Raw genomic sequence first — 24,182 nt, 5'->3', positions numbered from 1 at the left:
AACATCTTTCATTACCCACACATCTATGATGTTTCTTTTAGTGTTTTAACCTTATTTAGTGTTTGTCACTGTAAAAAATCACCAATGTATAATCACAAAACAGAGATCAGGTACAGCAGAACCATGATGACTCTGTCCACAATGCCCATAGCAGAACTATTCAAACAGTATCTAGAGTCAGTGTTAAAATAGACCTTTACTGCTGGAGCCAACAAACACTCAATTATTTAGGATCTAGGAAATCTTTAAGCTGCTTTTAGCTACTTTCTTTGTTTTCTCTTATGTCTAGAGACACTAAACAGCTTTTTCTGCCTTGCTGTTGCTCTTTTTGTGTAAAATTTTCCCAAGCCCCCATCCCAGAGTAGAAGTAAATAATGTCTTTTTTGTGGCAGGGGCTGGGACAAAAGCTCCTTCTTCTCTACCAGCATCAGCACGTATCACATAAGAAAGAGAGCAATGTGCCAGGGCCTGTGCACAAAGCATGAATTTATTCCATTTTATTACAATACCAAAGGTTAAAAACACTGGGGTCCCAGGGCAAAAAAATATGATACACCATCAGTTACTCAAAGTACTAATTCAGGCCATTTGTGCCATTGTAAATAGAGGTATGTCTTATACACCGATCAGGCTTAACATTATGACCACCTCCTGGTTTCTACACACACTGTCCATTTTATCAGCTCCACTTACCAAACAGAAACACTTTGTAGTTCTACAATTACTGACTGTAGTACATCTGTTTCTCTGCATGCTTTGTTAGCCCCATTTCATGCTGTTCTTCAATGATCAGGACCCCCACAGGACCACTACAGACTAGGTATTATTTAGGTGGTGGATCATTTTCAGCACTGCAGTGACACTGACATGGTGGTGGTGTGTTAGTGTGTGTTGTGCTGGTATCAGTGGATAAGACACAGCAGCACTGATGGAGTTTTTAAACACCTCACTGTCACTGTTGGACTGAGAATAGTCCACCAACCAAAAATATCCAGCCAACAGTGCCAAGTGGGCAGCGTCCTGTTTCCACTGATGAAGGTCTAGAAGATGACCAACTCAAACAGCAGCAATAGATGAGCGACCGTCTCTGACTTTAAATCTACAAAGTGGACCAACTAGGCAGGAGTGTTTTATAGAGTGGACACGGTATTTACAAACTCCAGCAGCGCTGCTGTGTCTGATCCACTCATACCAGCACAACACACACTAACACACCACCAGCATGTCATTATCACTGCAGTGCTGAGAATGATCCACCACCTAAATAATACCTACTCTGTGGTGGTCCTGTGGGGGTCCTGACCATTGAAGAACAGGGTCAAAGCAGGCTAAAAAGGTATGCAGAGTAATAGATGGACTACAGTCAGTAATTGTAGAACTACAAAGTGCTTCTATATGGTAAGTGAAGCTGATAAAATGTACAGTGAGTGTAGAAACAAGGAGGTGGTTTTAATGTTATGACTGATCAGTGTACAGGGTGGGCCATTTATATGGAAACACCTAAATAAAATGGGAATGGTTGGTGATATTAACTTCCTGTTTGTGGCACATTAGTATATGGGAGGGGGGAAACTTTTCAAGATGGGTGGTGACCATGATGGCCATTTTGAAGTCGGCCATTTTGGATCCAACTTTAGTTTTTTCAATGGGAAGAGGGTCATGCAACACATCAAACTTATTGAGAATTTCACAAGAAAAACAATGTGCTTGGTTTTAACGTAACTTTATTCTTTCATGAGTTATTTACAAGCTTCTCTGTTTACAGCCATTGACATGTCGCAGAGGTTAACACGTGAGGAGCGGATAGAAATTGTGTTGATGTCTGGTGAACGCAGTACCCGGGTCATTGCAGCAGATTTCAATGCAAGACACCTTACGAGACCACCCATCTCCCATGCTACAGTTAGCAAACTGCTTGCCAAGTTTCGTGAAACTGGTTCAGTGTTGGATTTGCCAAAATGTGGACGCATGAAAACTGTCCCTAATGAAGAAACATCAGTGGCTGTCCTAGCTTCATTCAGCAAGAGCCCACAGCGTAGCACTCGCCGCATGTCACTGGAGAGTGGCATCAGTCGAACATCCCTTCGGCGGATATTAGCTACTCACAAATGGCACCCTTACAAACTCCAGCTGCTGCAGCATCTCAACGAGGATGACCCAGATCGGCGCACTGAATTTGCAGAATAGGCAAAACAAAAATTGGAACAGGACCCTCAGTTTACACAGAACATTTTGTTCAGTGATGAGGCAAACTTTTATGTGAATGGTGAAGTTAACAAACAAAACCACCGCTATTGGTCTGACACTAACCCACATTGGATAGATCCCTCCAAGACTGTTGGAACACAAAAATTGATGGTATGGTGTGGTATATGGGGTACAAAGATAGTGGGGCCATTCTTCATCAATGGAAACCTCAAGGCCACTGGATATTTGAAATTGCTACATGATGATGTGTTTCCCTCTTTATGCACTGAAGCTGGCACGTTCCCTGAGTTTTTCCAGCAAGATGGTGCACCACCACATTATGGGTGTCAGGTCCGAGCATTGCTAGATGAACAGTTTCCTGGAAAGTGGATTGGTCGTCGTGGCCCAGTTGAATGGCCCCCAAGGTCTCCCGATCTGACCCCCTTAGACTTTTATCTTTGGGGTCATCTGATGGCAATTGTCTATGCTGTGAAGATACGAGATGTGCAGCACCTGAAACTACGGATACTGGAAGCCTGTGCTAGCATTTCTTCTGCGGTGTTGCTATCAGTGTGTGAAGAGTGGGAGAAGAGGGTTGCATTGACAATCCAACACAATGGGCAGCACTTTGAACACATTTTATAAGTGGTCAGAAACTTGTAAATAACTCATGAAAGAATAAAGTTACGTTAAAACCAAGCACACCATTGTTTTTCTTGTGAAATTCTCAATAAGTTTAAAAAAACTAAAGTTGGATCCAAAATGGCCGCCATGGTCACCACCCATCTTGAAAAGTTTCCCCCCTCCCATATACTAATGTGCCACAAACAGGAAGTTAATATCACCAACCATTCCCATTTTATTTAGGTGTATCCATATAAATGGCCCACCCTGAATATTAAACTTCTGCTTCCTTTTACACAAACATTAATAAATGGTTGTTCTACTGTGTGCACCTAGATGGCAGCCTGCACACATCAAAACTTGGCAGTATCAAACATGAGTCCAAAAGCTCGAAGCCTTAAGCCAAAAACGGTAGCAGGCATCTCAAACACCGCAGTCACCCTTCAGCACCATGCCAGCCTCCAAGTAAAGAACAAGACTGAATTTTGTGCTGCCAGACTTGATTCCTAATTATGGGTCTTAAAGAAAAAAAAAACATGTTTCTGTGCCCAGAGTATTTGTGAGAAACTACAGAAACACACCAACACACACACACAAAAGCATCAAACAGGGCTTTCAGTAAATCTATCTGTTTTTAAGGCATGGCCACATTCATGAGCACTGACCGTTGGACAGAGATATGGACTGAGGACATAAAGCTCCCACACAGGCTGTTTTTGTCACTAACAGTTTCGATTCCTGTTATGTTAGTGCTCGTGTCCTTTCTTTCAAAACAAAACTGAAGAGGAATCAGCCTCATAAGAAATGCAAAACAACCTTTGGGTTCAAAATGGTTGCTTGCATTTGTAATTTTAGGTTCCAACGTTTCTCACTGCTAAAGACACTGCCAATTTGGATGTCTGCATACGCCTTAAGAAACCAAACAAAGCACACAATCATCTTGTAAAAGTACAACCCCAAATCAGAAAAAGTTGTGACAGCATGGAAAATGCAAATAAAATAAAAATGCAGTGTTCCTTACATTTACTTTTGACTTTTATTTGATTACAGACAGTTTGAACCCAAGATATTTCATGTTTATCTGCTCGACTTTATTTTATTTATTAATAAACATCCATTCCTGCATTTCAGGCCTGCAACACATTCCAAAAAAATGAGGTTTAAAACCTAAATAATGATGTGATTCCAAATACGTGATGTCAACAGGTGATTGTAATCATGGTTTGGTACAAAAGCAGCATCCAGGAAAGGCTGAGTCTTTCTACAGTGCATAATTTCATTAAACGGTTCAAGGAATCAGGAGGAATTTCGGTGCGTAAAGGCCAAGGGCTCAAGCTTAAGCTGAACGCCCGTGATCTTCAATCCCTCCGACGGCACTGCATCAAGAACTTCCCCTCAACAACAGCTGATATAACCACATGGGTGAGGGATTACTTTGGCAAACCTTTGCCAAGAACTACAATACGGAGTTACATGCACAAATGCTACTTAAAACTTTACAGTGCAAAAAAGAAGCATTATGTTAACTATGTCCAGAAGCGGCATCGACTTCTCTGGGCTCGGAGGCATCTAAGATTGACCCATCACACAGTGGAGATGTGTATTGTGGTCAGATGAATCAGCATTCCAGGTCTTTTTTGGAAAAAATGGACGCCGTGTGCTCCGGACCGAAGACGAAAAGTACCATCCGGACTGTTATCAGCAATGGTATGGGGCTGTGTCAGTGCCCTTGGCAAAGATCATTTACACTTCTGTGATGGCAGCATTAATGCAGAACAGTACATTGAGATCTGCCTTCAATACATCATCTTTTCCAGGGATGTCCAGGCATTTTTCAATTTTGCAAGACAATGCAAAACCACCTGCTGCACACATTACAAGGCACGGCTGCGGAAGACGAGGGTACGGGTACTGGACTGGCCTGCCTGCAGTCCTGACCCGTCCCCAATAGAGAATGTGTGGAGAATTTTAAAACGAAAAAAGCGACAACGACGACCACGTACTGTTGCACATCTTAAGACGTGTTTGCAGGAAGAATGGGACAAAATAAAAGCTGAAACACTAAATCATTTGGTCTCCTCTGTGCCAAAAAGTCTTTTAACTGTGGTGAAAAGGAATGGCAACATTACAAAGTGGTAAATGCTTTACTGTCCCAACTTTTTTTGGAATGTGTTGCAGGCCTGAAATGCAGGAATGGATGTTTATTAATGAATGAAATAAAGTTGAGCAGATAAAACATAAAATATCTCAGGTTCATCCTGTCTGCCATCAAATAAAAGTCAAAATCAATGTGTCAACTCTGTGTTTCTTTTCCAACTTTTTCTGATTTGGGGTTGTAACTGACAGCATCACACAATCATTGACTAGAGCTCAAAAAACTTTTTGAACTGGTTTTACCTCAACAGAACAAAAGAAATCACTGGGAATTTAAAATTAGTTCATGTTTAAATATGTTCCTAATACATTCTTAAACTATGGGCTTGAAAATACTTTTGATTGATTGGCAGTTTTTATTTTTTACTGAATCAGCAGCTCAAGAGTGGAGCTGGTCAGAAGTTCAATTTTAATTTTTAAGCGAAGTGCTGAACCAACCATTTTGAAATTTAATAATTAGAGCAAAGAACATCAACATCAGCAATAAAAGACCCGCATTTATGTTTTGTTCTGCACACATCGGAAAACAAAACTAACAGCATGGATTCCAGTTAAATCAGTTACAATCTGCAGAAAACTTGAAGCAAGTACACCAATCAGCCATAACATTAAAACCACCTATTTGTTTCTACACTCACTTTCCATTTTATCTGCTCCACTGACCATATAGAAGCACGCTGTAGTTCTACAATTACTGACTGTAGTCCATCTGTTTCTCTGTATGCTTTGTTAGCCCCTTTCACCCTGTTCTTTAAATGGTCAGGACTCTCCCAGGACCACTACAGAGCAGGTATTATCTAGGTGATGGATCATTCTCAGCACTGCAGTGACACTGACATGATGGTGGTGTGTTAGTGTGTGTTGTGCTGGTATGAGTGGATAAGACACAGCAGCGCTGATGGAGTTTTTAAACACCTCACAGTCACTAATGGACTGAGAATAGTCCACCAACCAAAAATATATCCAGCCAACAGCGCCCCGTGGGCAGCGTCCTGTGACCACTGATGAAGATCTAGAAGATGACCAACTCAAACAGCAGCAATAGATAAGTGTTCATCTCAGACTTTACGTCTACAAGGTGGACCAACTAGGTAAGAGTGTCTAATAGAGTGGACACGGTATTTAAAAAAATCCAGCAGCACTGCTGTGTCTGATCCACTCATACCAGCACAACACACACTAACACACCACCACCATGTCATTGTCACTGCAGTGCTGAGAATCATCCACCACCTAAATAATACCTGCTCTGTGGTGGTCCTGACCAGTAAAGAACAGGGTGAAAGCAGGTTAAAAAAGCATGCAGAGAAACAGATGGACTACAGCCAGTAATTGTAGAACTACAAAGTGCTTCTATATGGTAAGTGAAGCTGATAAAATGGACAGTGAGTGTAGAAACAAGGAGGTGGTTTTAATGTTATGGCTGATTGGTGTATAGTTATGTTTTTATATAGCAGGAAAACTACAGAATAAATAATAAATAAAGCAACTTATTTAGACAGGAATTAAATATTTCAAGCTACAATGTGCAGAAATTAAAAGCAAAGTAAATGTAGCATTATAGGACTTTTAATGCATAACCACAGCAATCACCCTATAGAAGCATCAAGTACATAGCTGTGCGTACTCAGAAGAACCTTGGAAAACCTGCCACTGCCACAGTATCAAGAAATGTAACCTGAAACTATTCTGCAAAGCAAAGTTTTAAGATATATTTAAAACAGTCAGTGAAAAGACTCATGATGCTCAAGGTGTTTATGTTTATTTGTGTTCTGTATAACTGGCACATTTACTATGTTCTGCTGTTTTTTATGAAATAAAGCATAAACACCCATTGATATAAAACTAAGTGGTACATTTGGTATCATAATGGGATGCTACATATATGCTTGTTGGTTAACCACAAATAATGACAGTTGGTTATTGGTTAAAAGAATTGGCAAAATTTGCCTACACATATTGTGAAATAAATCACCAGACTTTTTAGGGAAAAATGGTCAACATGACATGCCTCATGACTATCATGACTGTGTGCCTTATGTACCTTATGACTATTACTAATGCTTCCTCTCTTCTACTTCAAAGGAAATACATTATTAAATTGTTAAATGTTTCAAAAAAAAAAAAAAAAGGTTAGCTCTGAGGACTCAACAAAGAGACAAGAAACAATCACTCAAACCTATAACCACGGTTTCGAGGGAAAATGGAAGTGACACCTTAAAAGGTTCACTGCTGGATTGCTCAGTAATATTGCAATCATACACAATGGATTTAGTACACATTCAGACCCCATGACATTTTGCACACTTTAATGTGTGGTGGATTTCATTATTAAAGTATATCATTTTTACGCAATTACACTTAGTCACCCATAATGACAAAGTGAAAACATTTTTTAGAGCTTCTAGAGGACTAATTAAAATCAAAAACCTATATAAGCTTTGCAGCTTTAAATATTGGCAAAGGAGCTTCTATAATCATTGAATAAAGGGTCTTAATATGTTTGTAATTAAAATGTCCATGCTTGATGAGAAAGGGTCTGATCACTTTCTTAATCAAATATTTATTTATTTATTAGGATTTTAAAGTCATGTTTTACACACTTTGGTTACATTCACGACAGGAACGGTAGTTACTCGTTACACAAGTTTAATGTCAAACACAGTCATGGACAATTTTGTATCTCAAATTCACCTCACTTGCATGTCTTTGGACTGTGGGAGGAAACCGGAGCTCCCGAAGGGAACCCACGCAAACACGGGGAGAACATGCAAAGTCCACACAAAAAGGACCCGGACCGCTCCACCTGGGAATCAAACCCAGGACCTTCTTGCTGTGTCGTAACAGTGCTACCCACCGAGCCACTATGCTGCCCTTTGAATCAAATATAAGCATCAGGAGAGTTTCAGCAAAATTACGAACAAAGAAAATGTTTAGCTTTTTGTTTGATTTGTGCTCATATTAGTAGGTAAGTGTGTTTATGCATTTACAGATCGCATTGTGGTGGGACAGTATTTAAAGGAAGCTAACAGTTGAGGTGGCATACAGGAATGTATCAGACGTATTGAGGCGACGATGGAAAAGAAGAAAAATTTTAATACATCTGGATTAAGGGGTGGGTGTTCCTCCTGTATCCTGTAATATTTCTCAGAACTAATTTGAATCTTGGTAAAGAATTTGCATATGATTTTCTGAGGCTTATGTGTACAGATGAGTGACAGACTGAAAGGAAGAAAAAAAACTAAAAATATGGAAAGAGGGAGAGCTTCGTAATACATGACTAAGCAATCAATTTTTTTCTATTTTACTTATGCATTTTTTCCCATTTTCTCCCAATTTAACAGTCAATTTCCTCCCGCTGCTGGGGGATCCCTGATTGCAGTCGAGGTGGGTATATTGCTGCTCAAGCCTCCTCCGACTCACACGCAGCCCTTTGCGAAACCCTTTTTCACCCATGCAATTTACACAGGTCCCCTTTCTATCTGCCAATCAGGGTCCTTACAAAGCATTTGAAGACCCCACCCCCATAGTCAGGTCATCCCGCCCTAGCAGAACCGTGCTGCTGCAGGCACTGCCAATTATGCCCGCTAGATGGCGCCCAGCCGACCGGTGGCAATGCCGAGTTTCGAACCGAGGAGTTCAGAATGCTTGGGTGCCACAGCAATCCATTTTTATTCAATTCACTCATTTTTAAGGTATTGCGACTGATTAAATAATCAATTTGACAAACATATCTATCCTGAGAGGCAACTTTACACTTACCAGATTAGAATGTCCAAAATCTCTCATAAGTGTTTTTTTTAAAAAGTGAGTTTGTTGCAATAACACCTTATTAATATTGTCTAGGGCTGGCTCGATACCAATTTTTTATGTCCAATACCGATACCGCAAATTGAGTATCTGCCAATACCGATACCAATCCGATACCGTCATTTCTACTCTCAAACAACTAAGCAGTAATAATACATGTCTCAATGCACCATGGTTAAACTAACTATCTAAATAACAATGCTCAGACTGTGAGACAAATATTCTACAGGAATAAATACATAAGCTACAACAAGATGTGAATGTCAATGAAACGCGATGGACCAATTAGAACTGAATGCAGAGTTGAGGTTTTCCGTTAAAGTTCTGTCACTTTTTTAGATTATTAAAAACCAAAGCACGCTTATTAAGAAAACCTGCTGGATTTTAAAGAGGACGTCTGTGGCTAAACGGAAAACGGTGTAGTTTGTATTATTTAATAACACTAATGGATTAATCGTTGAGGATGTGAGAGATCTCCAAGTCAGAAAAAGATAGGTTTTCTTTATCTCAGGTGAGCGATTTATCATTTATAAAGCATTTTTTTGTGTTTAAACAGTGTTTTTAGTTGTGGCAGTAGTAGATGATTTTTTTTAAATGCTAAAAGATTAAGTAGATCAGTGTGTTTTAATTTCTGAATGGCTGTTGCAGATGATTTGTAGATCAGTGGCAAATGTTAATGATGTCATCAAAATGTACCTTGTTACAGCAGTTGCCGAGTGAGCCGGCAATAAACGGCACTCTGTTGGAATGTATCTTCGTATGTTATTTGCTTTACACACAAACAATGGCCTTATTTACATTAAGGGTTATTTACATTATGCAACATTATCGGATCGGAGAACACCTAAATATTACTAATAACAGTTAATCCTTTCATTTATCAGCAGCCTGTTTGTATTAATGATGTAATTAGTATGAAAGATTTTCAAGCTCACTTTCTTGGAATTCATGTTTGTTCAAATCATACTACCGTAGTAACAGCTTTAACGTGATCAGGGTAACGTAAGTTGGTAACACTGGTCATGACAGATTACACCTTGAAGGAGCTCTTGAAGACCAGTATTCGGTGCATTATTATATATTTATATACAATAACAATAAAGGCATTCGTTTATTCATTCATTCGTTAATTGATGATTAGTAAACAAAACTAAAATACTAACAACAACTGTTGCACAGTACAATAACAGTGAGTACAAACCACTCAGCTTTTTAGAACTTTTATTTGTAGTAATAAAATAATTTAATGACTAAATGTCCACACAAAAGTGGGCTGCTGGCATAGGAGGTAGTATGGGAGCAGAAGATAGACTGGCAATTCTAAATTGCCCCTGGGTGTAAGTGAATAAATGGGTGAATGTGAGGTTCCCTGGAGTCGACTGGCCAGGCTGAATTACTGTTTGGTATCCAGTGTTTCCAGTGTTTCAGAATGCACCAGTTAGTGCAGGTGAATAAATTAACGAACAAACAACAGAATAAATGTTATAATAAAATGTCCATTTCATTTCCAGTCTGATATTTGAATTCGTCATTATAATAGATATAAACTGCAGATAAAAAAACCCAGGAGATAGCTGGTGTAAACGACTCAAAACAATGAAACAACGATTGGTACGAAGTTACACTCACCCAGCATAAAAACAGTAAAATACTGACATTTATATACAGTAGATGTACCCTCATATATAAGGACTTTGTTAATGCACTATTCATACATATGTTGCATCCATCAGTCTTTAAAGTCTCTTACTCTGTTAACGGATTGGAACAATCTAACAAAAAAGCAGCAAGTGCACAAAAATCTTAAGACCCTAGACAGCAGGAATAAAATAATAACATAAAACAGGTTACCTTTGCATGATGCCATTTTCTTGTGGTATCACACCATTTATGGCGGCCTGTAAAACACAACAAAAGTCTATTTAACAACAATTTCACATTTCAATGATCTATATGCACAGAAATAATAGAACAGGCTTAGTTCATATCCACCAAATACACATTTTAATTAAAATGATTTGGTCTCACGAAGGCATTATTGACAATAATGTCATGAAATGTATTTATTATTTATTTTAATAGGATTTTAATGTCATGTCTTACACACTGGTTTCATTTATGACAGAAACGGTAGTTACTCATTACACAAGATTTATCAGGTCACAAGTTTAAATGTCGAACACAGTCATGGACAATTTTGTATCTCCAATTTACCTCACTTGCATGTCTTTGGACTGTGGAAGGAAACCAGAGCAAACTCCACACAGAAAGGACCCGGACCGCCCCACCTGGGGATCGAACTCAGGACCTTCTTGCTATGAGGCGACAGTTCTTCCCACTGAGCCACTGTGCCAACCGTAATGTCATGAAACACCATGCAGCCAAAATAAAGCTGTTGCCAAATTATCTGTCTATTTTGTATAGACATAGGTTTGCTGATTTCTACTGGGAGAATGTATTCTTACTTTTACTTTGAAAGAATCAAATGTTGTCTTGATGAGACTATTAGATTTGAATTCAGCTCCAGTAACAAACTGACACCACAAAATTTAATGCTGAAATAACAAAAATCCAGATGATTTGAAAAACAAAAACACTACATGGTGGCATGTCTACCAAATACGTTAGCCCAGTGTTGATTTAGGAGAACAGTATAGCCACTGGGAGGAGCAACTGTCAGTGCGCTCTCGGTGTCGGTCCCAAGCTTGGATAAAAAAAAAAGGAGGGTTGAGTCAGGAGGGCAGATAAAAACTGTGCCAAATTAGTTATGCAAGCCAGAATGATCTGCTGTGGCGACCCCTAAATATAGAGAAGCCAAATAAAAGAACTTTATCCAAATGGTTTCCAAAGTTTACATTTATACTGGAAAAAACAAACAAATTCATATTGTTTTCATTGATTAATGTTAATCCTTAATAATAAGGATGCAAAGGGGGTAAAACATTTAGCAAAATATCAGTACACTCTTGTGTAAATATGGTGTGCCAAGGCATAAAAGTCTAACTTAGAATATGGGAGCAAAACTCCACAGAAATTCCACAAAACACTCACTCTCACTCACTTTCTTAACCACTTATCCAATTAGGGTCACGGGGGGGTGGAGCCTATCCCAGCTTTTCAATGGGCGCAAGGCACACAGTAACATCGCAGGGCATGTTTTTGGACTGTGGGAGGAAACCCACGCAGACACAGGGAGAGCATGCAAACACCGCACAGAAAGGACCCGAACTGCCCCGCCTGGGGATCAAACCCAGGACCTTCTTGCTGTGAGGCGACAGTGCTACCCACCGGGCCACCGGGCCACCCTCCCACAAAACAACCCAACATAAAAGTTGTAAAAAATACTGAAAGTAAAATATTAATATAAATAATAATACTGAATTATGAAGTAGTTTTTTTTTTTTCAGTTTAAAAACGTGAGGGTGACATCAAAACTGCTTTCTGCTGGCTGTGCCACTGAGTGAGCTTGAAAACAACACACAATACTGACTGACAGAATTCAGTTTATTCACATGTAGTTTTGTAGTTTAAATGCATTTTAGTTTAAAACAAGGTGGTCATCATTTAGAGACGTAGGAAGATAAAAATTTGTGTGTTAATTAAACATACTTGCTTCAATTACAGGGCTCTTTAAATATTATTATTATTAAAAGAACTACAAAAACACAACAATCAATTCTAGGATTAGAAAATGTGGGATTGCAATTTAAATGATCTTCCCACTATCCACTCACTATTAGCTACATTATATATACAGTTTGCTTTACTAAAGGCGCTTTAAAAAGGTCAGAAGCAAATTGGGCTGAACATCATCAAATCCCTGTGCCATCTCATTGAATTATTGATCTTAAATCTTATAAATCATGTATTGTTAGTTGTTTGCTTTCTTCTTTGAAAGAGTAAAAGTCACTTTAAAAGGGAAAAAAATCCACCACTTGCATGCAATAGTGACCTTCTCCTCAGTCACTCAATAATCAAATGAACTGTATAGATAAATAAATAAAATTAGACACACCCAACCCAGCTAAATATATGCATCATGTAAACAGAACTGGGCCCTTGAGTAGCACAACAGTTAATCACACTGCCCACGACTGCTGGAATCCTGAATTTGTATCCCCAGCAGTGTTACTGGCCTGTCAGGTGTCTACATACAGACAAAACTGGCCATTGCTTAAGAGGAACTGGGGGACGGGTGGTCAAGGCCCAATGATGGATTCGCATCCTGACTAGGGTGTGTTACTGCATTGCACTCAGTAATTCTAAGAAAGCCGGACCCACCGCAACCCTGACCAGAGCAGCGATCAAACACATAATAGATAATAGATATACACTGATCAGCCATAACATTAAAACCACCTTTGTCCACTTACCATATAGAAGCACTTTGTAGTTCTACAATTACTGACTGTAGTCCATCTGTTTCTCTGCATGCTTTGTTAGCCCCCTTTCATGCTGTTCTTCAATGGTCAGGACTCTCCCAGGACCACTACAGAGCAGGTATTATTTGGGTGGTGAATCATTCTCAGCACTGCAGTGACACTGACATGGTGGTGGTGTGTTAGTGTGTGTTGTGTTGGTATGAGTGGATAAGACACAGCAATGCTGATGGAGTTTTAAACACCACCCACTTCTGGACTAAGAATAGTCCATTAACCAAAAATATATCCAGCCGACAGCGCCCCGTGGGCAGCGTCCTGTGACCACTGATGAAGGTCTAGAAGATGACCAACTCAAACAGCAGCAAGAGATGAGCGATCGTCTCCGACTTTACATCTACAAGGTGGACCAACTAGGTAGGAGTGTCTAATAGAGTGGACAGTGAGTGGACACGGCATTTAAAAACTCCAGCAGCGATGCTGTGTCTGATCCACTCATACTAGCACAACACACACTAACACACCACCACCATGTCGTTGTCACTGCAGTGCTGAGAATGATCCACCACCCAAATAATACCTGCTCTGTGGTGGTCCTGTGGGGGTCCTGACCATTGAAGAACAGGGTCAAAGCAGGCTAAAAAAGGACATACTCAGTAATTGTAGAACTACAAAGTGCTCCTATATGGTAAGTGGAGCTGATAAAATGGACAGTGAGTGTAGAAACAAGGTGGTGGTTTTAATGTTATGACTGATCGGTGTAAATATAGATATAAATAATAGGCTAGCAAAGCCATTTCTAAGGCTCAGGGACTCCAGTAAACCATTGTGAGAACCATTGTTAATAAGAAAAGCTGGAACAGTGTATAATCCTCGAAGAAGCGGCCAGCCTGCCAAAATTCCTTCAAGATCAGTTTATACAGCAAGTCATAAAAACCCAGACAAAAAAAACAACACACTGCAGGCCTCGTTTACCTCAAACCAGTGTTCATAATTGTATAATTTAAAAGGAGGTGCAAGGCAAAAACCACCACTAATAAAAAGAACCATATTTCCTCACATTAGCCAAAAAAAAAAAAACCTTAATGATGCTGCAAGAATTTAGGATAAAGTTCTATGCACTACAATACATTACACAATACTGTCCTGTACTGTAGAGGACCAGAAAGTGGTGAATCATCCTTTAAATAAACAGCAGTCAGACACACACTGCACACAGAACCAAGCTCATCTCAGAACATAGTATTAGACCTGATCTATAATTACCATCCTAAACATAATAAAAGATTTGCTCAGGTGCGGTGTGTATGCGAGTTTTCCTACATGAATGTTCTCTACTTCAAGACAACTTATTTCTACACAGAGGGGCTCTTTTATATGTTCCAGGAACCTTCCCGCTCCACACACAGGAAATCATCACATTTACAGGTGCAGCTAACCACTGCAGGGACATGGCACCGGCTGCTTTGAACAGCTGCCAGAATACTGGCGGCTTCCTGCTAAATCCAGTAAAACAACACCTCTCATTACAAGAACAGCTTTTGTAAAGGGGAAAAACCACAAATTGACTCTCTAAAACAGTCACTCTCGATCTGCTCTGACACTGCACTTTTTAGCATATATGAATATGTGAAGTGGAACAGCAGGCTGTTGTGACTTCTCAGGTTGAGAGTATCTTACTAAATCACACTGTGGGCACTGTTTCCTACTAGGGATTTCAATGATTATGCGGTTAACCGCCAAGCGACAAAGAAATAATTGTTGGATTGATGCTGTCGGTTAATAATGTCATTTAAATTCATTTCCAAAAGCTGATGCTTGATTTTAATTAAATGCACGGTTACAGTTTATACAGAGTAAGAACACTGATTTGAAACGCTTTCACCCACCTTCAGTGTGCATGAGCCAGTTTAGTTTACACACTGCATTAGGAGATAATTTTTTTTATTATTATTATTTATGCATTTTCTCCCCTTTTTTTTTTCCCTTTAAGCGCATCCAATTGCCCGATTGCGTCATGCTTCCTCTCCACCAATGCCGATTCCTGCTCTGATTGAGCAGAACAAAGCTAACCCACGCCCCCTCTGACACGTGGGCAGCATGCCGTACGCATCTTATCACCTACACTTTGACGAGTGCAGTGCAGCTCAGCACTGTGTATGGAGAGGCACACCCTGAGAGCACTCTTTTCTCATCTCTGTGCAGGCGCCATCAATCAGCCAGCAGAGGTCGTAATTGCATTAGTTATGAGACAGAGACCCAATCCGACTTAATCCCAACCATATCTGAACAACAGGCCAATCGTTGTTCATGTGGCCGCTCAGCCTAGCCGGCAGGCAGAGCTGAGATTCAATATGATGTATTTGAGATCCCAGCTCTGGTTCCAGCTTTTGTTTTTACCGCTGCGCCACCTGAACGGCCTGAATTAGGAGATTCTGATCCAAAAAGGAAAATATAATTACTTACATTTAAATAATGAACAACCGAGAAATTACGCATTAAAATCACAAACAGTGTAGTCACTTCGCGTCAGTTTGTTTGTTTGGCTTATAATGCCTTGTCTACTCTAATGAGTTACTTTCAAGGCAGGAAAAGTATGGGATTTTAGTATTAGCCCAACAATTTTGGCTTCACATAAAAGTTCTCAGTTTTAAAGCTGTGAGAAAGTTGAGTATTATTGTTCTGGTTGACGACATCTCCCATTGAGTTGGTCATAGCATTTCCTTCGGGTCAGTATGACGTCTGACTGCATGGTAAACTCTGCACTGGATCTGTGTGTAACGGTTAACAGAAATGATGTGGACATTTTGCATCATGTTTCAGCATAAAAGAAGAATGCTGCTTATCATCCTATAATATAATAATATAATAATATTATAATTAGAGATGGACCGATCGGGGTTTTTGGCACCGATTCCGATCTCCGATCTCCTTTCAGGGACATCAGCCGATAGCCGATAGCCGATAGCCGATTCCGATCGGGGGGGGATTAGCAGTATTTAGCGCGCACGCATGTGTGTGTGTGTGTGTTTGTGCCTTTAGAAGATACGCTTTGTTCACAGTATCGCTATAAGTGATTCATTGATTCATGAGTTGATTCGTTTTTATGTGAAGCGTAAGTTTCTCTTCTCAGTTATCTCTCCGTGTTTACTGTTATTAATTAAATGTCGTGGTTTTAAATAAACACCAGCTACTACAGAACATTTTGTGTGACTCTCTTACATTAAAAAGCTTCATTAAAAAGCTTAATTAAACTGCTATTACCACAGATCTGTAACCGACCGTCAGACTCGTTCCGTCTAAGGAGCTAAAAGTTTTCTAAAAGTTCAGCAGATGATCCTGAACTAACGAATTTGGTAATGAATAAACTTTTGCCTCGGATTGGCTCTGTAACGTCTTCTGCTCTCATCTACAGTAAGAACCGCTTACGATTTACCAAAGTGAACCAGGAGTTTATATAACGTGCTGATAGAATCGACTCAGATGTGACCGGGTTGAATTATCTTTTTAAAGTAAATATTACAATCAGCAAAATTACATCGTAAGAGCTTTCACGATGGTTTCTGTACGATTGTTGATGAATGGTGATGTGATGGTTGGCACTTCGTAGCTCAAAGTCTGGATCAATCCACTGAGCTGTTAACTTAACATGGTCTTTATATATCACACGATCGGATCGGCTACTTTTAGGAAATATCGCCGATCGCCGATAGCATATTTTGATTAAAAATCGGTCGATACCGATTCATAGCCGATCGATCGTCCCATCTCTAATTATAATATAAAGCTCATGGAGTTTATGTTCATCTAACTGTTCTACAATACTGCCACATTCACAGTCAAATTGTTTTTAATAAAGCATGTGTGACTTGTTGCTATGAAGATTAGTGATGTGTTTATACTGTTTTTGCTAAAATGCTATAAGCTTGTTGGTGATAAGAATGTAGCCACTCCTCCTAATTACTGAGTTCTGGAGTTTCAGCCACACTCTTTGCTAATGTGTGTATTGTTTGCTTCCAAATGTGTGACAACCACTGGAGAAATACACTTTTTTGTCATAGCATAACTTTGCTAGAACAACACAAAGTACTGTTGCAGATGTAATCAGCTGGGCTAGTTTTTTGTACTATACTGTTTGTGACAGTTTAAATTACTTGGACACCCTTTGCTTTATTAGAAACATCAAACTAATACTGTGCAACTGTCATTTAAACATCCAAGCAGCATATCTTCCGTTCCACCACATCCCAAAGGTGCTTAATTGGATTCAGGTCTGGTGACTAGGAATGTTATTTGAATAATTATACTGAATTTACACTGGTTTGTGAGTTTGGCATAGAGGAACCTCAGTGGCCTGCAGCAGAGCACTGACTTCAACCACACTCAAAAATTGACTTTGAACCAGGCCTTCTTGTTCAATGACCTCACAAATGCTCTTTAGACTGAATAGACTAACACACAAACTCAATTTGTTGAAAGTCTTTGCAGAAGAGGTGTGGCACGGTGGCCAAGTGGGTAGCCCAGGTGGGGCGGTCCGAGTCCTTTCTGTGTGGAGTTTGCATGTTCTCCCTGTGTCTGCGTGGGTTTACTCTGGGTGCTCCGGTTTCCTCCCACAGTCCAAAGACATGCAAGTGAGGTGAACTGGAGATACTAAAATTGTCCATGTCTGTGTTTGATATAACCTTGTGAACTGATAAACCTTGTGTAATGAGTGACTACCGTTCCAGTCATGAATGTAACCAAAGTGTAAAACATGATGTTAAAATCCTAATAAACAAACAAACTTTGCAGAAGAGTATAGGTAGTAATAGTCACAAGGGGGTGGGCTTTGGGACTGGCACTTCGAGAGCACTGACAAGTGACTGACAAAAGTGGAAGAGCATCAGTAACTGGTCTGTATGTGATGAATGTTATCTGGTGATGCTTCTATACTCTATTTATCCCTGAAGTCACAACAGTATGCAGACAAACATTCAAGGAAATGCAGGCCTTGCACACATCAAACAACACAAATGAAGGTTTTAGGGTGGCCTAGTCAAGTCGTGACTTATCAAGGTGCTGTCGCAGGACCTTAAATAAGCAATTAAATCTTAAAACCCACCTATTATGGCTAAATTTAAGAATTAATCTGCAAGAGTGAAGCAAATTTTCTTTCACAGAAATGGAAAAGACTGAATATTTATAGGGCAACCACGTTTTTTTTTTTACACAGAGCCAGTTGGTATGTTATTTTTGTAATAGAAAAAAAATATTGTAAAACAGTATTGTGTGTTGTATTGCTGACTTTGCTTAAATGTTGGAGACAATTTCAACAATTAGGTGAGACGAATGCAAAAATAGATGAAATCCCAAAGGGGCAAATACTTTATGGCGCTGTAAAAATATATAGCATTTATCAATAACTATGCAAATGAGCTTCTTACTTGTCAATACTAGTTTGTGTTCTCCCAGAAAGGTCACAACACACTGTGCAAACAGCCTTATTGATGCAAAGCCTGAGCAGGCATTGAGACACAGAGTCAATAGGTTCCAAAGTCTTATTGTAGTTATGTTATGCTTTATGTTTTTTTCTATGGGATTCAGCCTTGCAACACAGTCATAAAGACACAGGTTAAAATCTTGATTTGAGGATCTCCTTCCACTAAAATAGTGAAACATTTGGGTCTTGAGCAACATTGAGCATGACGTGGTTCTAATATATCAGAAACTGCTGACTTTCTGGATTTTAATATACAAAAGCCTCTAGAGTTTGCAGAGAATGATGTAAAAACAACCACAAGAAACATCAGTGAGCAACAGCTTTCCTGCCAAAACAACATCTTGATGAGAGTCTTTATGTCTCCTTCAACATGCTAATGGCTGGATGTGGCATAACTGTCTTAAATCCTTCAACCTAAGCCTCCTTTCTCAACACTTTAGGCTGGCGGTGGTGTAATGTTGTACATAATGTTTCCTTTCCACACTGCAGCACCTTTATACCAATTAAGCATCTGTTAAATGCAAAAGTATGAGCATCTGTAACATCTGTTACTGACCATGTGAGGTCACTAATGGACACAATCATTTACTTCTTACTCTCAGCATTGATAATGGACTATTTTGCAAAGTCATCTTAAAGTGGATCCATAAACATGACATTAAGTACAATTGACTTTCCCAGTCACCAGACCTAAATACAACAAAGCATGTGGTGGAACAGGAGATATGGAGCATAAATATGCAGCTAGTATGGTGTTTCTAATAAGGCAAGCAAGGCGTGACAGTTAGCTAAGGGTGTCCAAATAATTTTAAAATATCACAAACAGGTTAGCACCAATAAGGTCTAAGATCTAAATATTTTGTCCATGATTAGATAAAACAGGCTAACTGTTTACATCTGCCACAACACTGTGTGCTTTTGTTGGTGCATGTGTCAACACTGAAGCAGAAACAATGTGCTGGAACCATCTACTTTATTCTAACACATGAAAGATCCATGAATGTTTTCACAGCACAAAATACAGAGAGGCTTTGTCTGCTGGGCTCCACCATATGCACCAAAATCTAAAAATAGAACAACTACAACAACTCCTGAATTAGCCCTGCTTTCAGCTTTGTTTTACATTTAAAAATCATAGTGTTTAAACATCAGAGTTCATGTTAAACTTACCACCAGGTCCCAGTTGTTCAGTTCTAGGAGAGTGATTGCTTCTGCAATGTTGTCAATGCCAGTGCATGCCTGAAAGAAAGAGCTCAATAAAGTCATTTTAAGTGTAGTAGTAATCAATGATAAGCTTCTGTAATAGTGTTGCTTTGATGAAATTTAGTATCTAGAGTGAATAATTATTCAAATTTATTTCCAGAATTTTATTACAAACCCCATTTCCAGAAAACTTTGGGCACTTCGTAATGTTGGTATGTGCAATGATAAGCTTTTTCACTTAATTCATTATTTAGTCTTTTTTTTTTTTTTTGCAGTGCACCAGTTACACAGGGTGTAAAACTGCCTCAAGACATAATACTACCACCATCATGCTTTACAGTAGAAACAGCATGGTTGGGTTTTAATGTCATCTTTCATGCCTCTTTTGAGAATAATGCCCATTCTGCTCCAAATATATTTTGTCATTGTGAAGAAGTAACTTAAGCTCTGATTAATATGACCACAAAGCTTTTCAAAAGCAGTTACTGTTTGTGTGGCATTTTAACTTTTTTCATGTTGATGTGGGTTTTCTTAACCTACACATTTTTGCCCACTTTTCAAAAACATGCCTCTTATTGTTTGGCTATGCTTAAGTTCTAGTAGTCACTGAGTGAATGGTAAAAGGGTAAATGTGTTATGTTCTACAACAGACTAGTACGCTATGTCTATGCGGCCTCGTACACAGAAGGGTGATGCACTTGTTGTGACACATTTACCTCATCACTAGAACTAAAATGATCTGTAATAATAATTGATGGCCCAAGAACTTGTCAGCGGTTCATAACTTGTATCTCTTGGGACCACTGACGGTTTTAGAGCTGTTTGCTGTTTTAGAGATACTTTAACCCAGTTTCCTGGCCATAACAAGTCTGCCCTCATTAAAATCACTTAGGTCCTTATACTACCCATATATACTGCATTCAACATGCGTCCTAGGGGTAACATTAATCAGCCCAGTAATTTAATATATCCCTGGTTGTGACAGCACAAATGTTAGGCAATAAGCATTACCATGCACATTTTTGTGAGGTGGCAATAATGTTTTGTCTTATTAGTGCATGTTTTTATTTTATTTTCCAAAAAATGTGCAGTTTATGCAGTTCTTCATCCTGCATCCACCTGGTCCTGTTATTGCAAGGTGTTTTCCAGAAGTGTTCAAACATGATTATTCATTTTAGCTGCCTAGAAATGTATTTATTCAGCATGATATGTTAATGTAAATGATCCATTAAGCATTTTTGTTCTTATAACCTAAATAAAAAACAGCTGAGTGTGGACAATCTGGTCAATGTCGAGGTGCTATTTGTAAAGCTAGTTCAAATATTAAGTCATAACCAAAAAGCTTGAATAAACTATTTGCATGCCGTTTTACTGTGTAATAAACACCGTTTTAATTTCTTACTTAACGGCTCATAAATAGTATTCCCAGCGTTATATATTAATTGTTATTAAAATGTGGTGAAATATATTTAGTGTGATATTTGACTGGTTGTACTGGCTGGTTCGTGTGATATTGTGAAAGTACAACAATAAAACAGTTTGATAGCGTTAGGTTACGTTGTTATTCAGTTCAGCAAATCCTACCCAGCCCTGCTAATAACAAGATGTAAAGTGTTAGTGTTTAACTGTCTTGTTTTTTATATATAAATGTTTTTAAGCAGCTAAATGACAAGTCAAGACACTAGCTTGCTAACCCGCTAACAAATGAACTGTCACTGAATTAGCCGGCTAGCGAGGTCTTATCAGTAACATAAATGTAAATAAATACAAACAATATCACGCGTTTCATGTAAGCAAACATTTGCAATAAAATAAGAAAACGTACCTGAAAGTCAGCCAGGATCATTTCTCTGTCCATGTTGCTGCCACTATCGGAGGCCATTGCAGTGAGTGGCTAAAGCTAACAGCTAGCTGCTCTGTTATCACTACAGCTGTGTACAGCACTGACTCACTCCACGCACACACAGCCAGACTCACAGCACACAGTGGCCGGGAACTACTGTCTTTTTAAAGGATAAATAACCCAGGCTTGTTTTTAGCGCTGCGGGACATCCAAGATAACATCCCCTAGTTTATGTCCTTCTAAACAGGGAGGTTGTGTAGATTTTCTGTTAGTCACTTGTGACCAAAGCAACAGAAACATTACACGGCAGTCGCAGAGAGATGTCGTAAAGTTAAACAATCCCAGTCGTCTATAAATGGCCGTGTTTGAAAGGGTAAGACTTCAGCTCACGGTGTTCCGCACACTTGAGTTTATTATCTAGTTTTGCATTATTTATATCCAGGTAAATGCAGTTAATGACAAAACAGCAAAATCTGTTTCTTCATCTTTGTTTTTTTTTTTAGTTTGTTTTTTTACATGACGACCCTGTTTCACCGTAATTAATATCAAATGCAATAATAAGGTCGACCTAAAACAGTAAGCTTACACTTAAATATATGTCCAAAGTTGGGCTCTAACAAAATACAAGTATTTGTATCCAAAAGAGTTACTTTTTATTAAGCTTATACACAGATCAGCCATAACATTAAAACCACCTCCTTGTTTCTACACTCACTGTCCTTTTCATCAGTTCCACTTACCATATAGTAGCACTTTGTAGTTCTACAATTACTGACTGTAGTCCATCTGTTTCTCTGCATGCTTTGTTAGCCCCCTTTCATGCTGTTCTTCAATGGTCAGGATCCCCACAGGACCACTACAGAGTAGGTATTATTTAGGTGGTGGATGATTCTCAGCTCTGCAGTGACACTGACATGGTGGTGGTGTGTTAGTGTGTGTTGTGCTGGTATGAGTGGATCAGGCACAGCAGCGCTACTGGAGTTTTTTAACACCTCACTGTCACTGCTGGACTGAGAATAGTCCACCAACCAAAAATGTCCAGCCAACAGCGCCCTGTGTGCAGCGTCCTGTGACCTCTGATGAAAGTCTAGAAGATGACCAACTCAAACAGCAGCAATAGATGAACGATCGTCTCTGACTTTACATCTACAAGGTAAGTGAGTGGACACAGTATTTAAAAACTTTAGCAGCACTGCTGTGTCTGATCCACCCATACCAGCACAACACACACTAACACACCACCATCATGTCAGTGTCACTGCAGTGCTGAGAATTATCCACCACCTAAATAATACCTGCTCTGTGGTGGTCCTGTGGGGGTTCTGACCATTGAAGAACAGGGTAAAAGCAGGCTAAAAAAAGCATGCAGAGAAACAGATGGACTACAGTCAGTAGTTGTAGAACTACAAAGTGCTTCTATATGGTAAGTGGAGCTAATAAAATGGACAGTGAAAGTAGAAACAAGGAGGTGGTTTTAATGTTATGGCTGATCGGTGTATACTGTGTATATAGGAACTTGTAGTAAATATGGTTTACTTTTATTTTTAAAAATGACTGAAAACATCCCTCAGTTTATATCCTCTAATCTAATTTAAAGTTTTACTACAATTTCTGTTAGTCAGTTTTAATTAAAACAACACAAATATTACACAGCAGTCATTGAGAACTGCAGTGAAGTGGATTGATCCCAACCGTTGATGATTTCAACACTGAAACTGTGTTTGTAAAACTAAAGGTCACTGTTTATGTACATTCTACTTTATTATTTAGTTTGATTACTTACTGTATATCCAGGTTTTAAAAAACACAAATACCAGAGCAGCTGTGGGATTTATATTTGGTATTAAAAAAAGAAGGAAACTGTTTCACTCTAATTATCACTATAACAAAACACAATGACCTCAGTCTAATGTATACTGTGCAGTACTTTGCACCAGTATGAGGACAGTCCTGGGCTCTGGAATACAAGTATCTAAAATACAAAATTGAGCACTTGTACTCAGTCCAGAATATATTTTTAAGCCACATTTTGAATAGTTTGAATAAAGCTTTGCCACCTATATACACAGTCACATTCATGGCACTCCTGTAAAGATGTTTAAACAAGTTATAAATATGTCTGTTGGTTTTTAGCTCAGTCTCACACCTAAAATAAAGAGAAATCTATTAAAATTCTGTTATTTTATAGAGTCCATGATGCCATGTATCGTAATAAAGTTCCAAGTGCCTAAAACATCACAGATGTTCCACCATGCATACAACTGATTAGGAGGATTAACTTCTTACTGATTTGTCATTTTAACACCAAAACCTCATTTGACCACAGAACTTGTCAAAAGCTTAGTATAATTTAGTAACTCTACATCTTTGTAATTGCATGCCTTGAGAATTTGCAGACTTTTTAATCCCCAAACACTACCAACTTGGCAAACCTACTGTGCATTTATGTTCTTTTTCAGACAGGTTCTTTACAGCTGTTCTTGTTTCAAATGTTTTAATTATT

General features: G+C 39.0%; 1 protein-coding gene across 1 annotated transcript in view; it reads right to left on the bottom strand.

Annotated features, from left to right (window-relative positions):
* The window catches only part of faf1 (Fas (TNFRSF6) associated factor 1), a 129,903-nt gene extending 107,963 nt beyond the window's left edge, over positions 1 to 21,940 (bottom strand). The window contains exons 1-3 of the mRNA XM_062998417.1: positions 21,662 to 21,940; positions 19,804 to 19,872; positions 10,627 to 10,673 (exon numbers count right to left, since the gene is read on the bottom strand). Of these exons, the coding sequence (XP_062854487.1) occupies positions 10,627 to 10,673; positions 19,804 to 19,872; positions 21,662 to 21,718 (173 nt within the window). The 5' untranslated portion in view covers positions 21,719 to 21,940. The remainder of the gene's footprint in view (positions 1 to 10,626; positions 10,674 to 19,803; positions 19,873 to 21,661) is intronic.
* Between the last annotated feature and the right edge of the window lie 2,242 nt (positions 21,941 to 24,182).

Source organism: Trichomycterus rosablanca, chromosome 7, assembly GCF_030014385.1.
Source record: "Trichomycterus rosablanca isolate fTriRos1 chromosome 7, fTriRos1.hap1, whole genome shotgun sequence".
Taxonomy (NCBI): domain Eukaryota; kingdom Metazoa; phylum Chordata; class Actinopteri; order Siluriformes; family Trichomycteridae; genus Trichomycterus; species Trichomycterus rosablanca.
The sequence above is the reverse complement of the archived record's forward strand: the minus strand, read 5'-3'. Positions and strand labels throughout refer to the sequence as shown.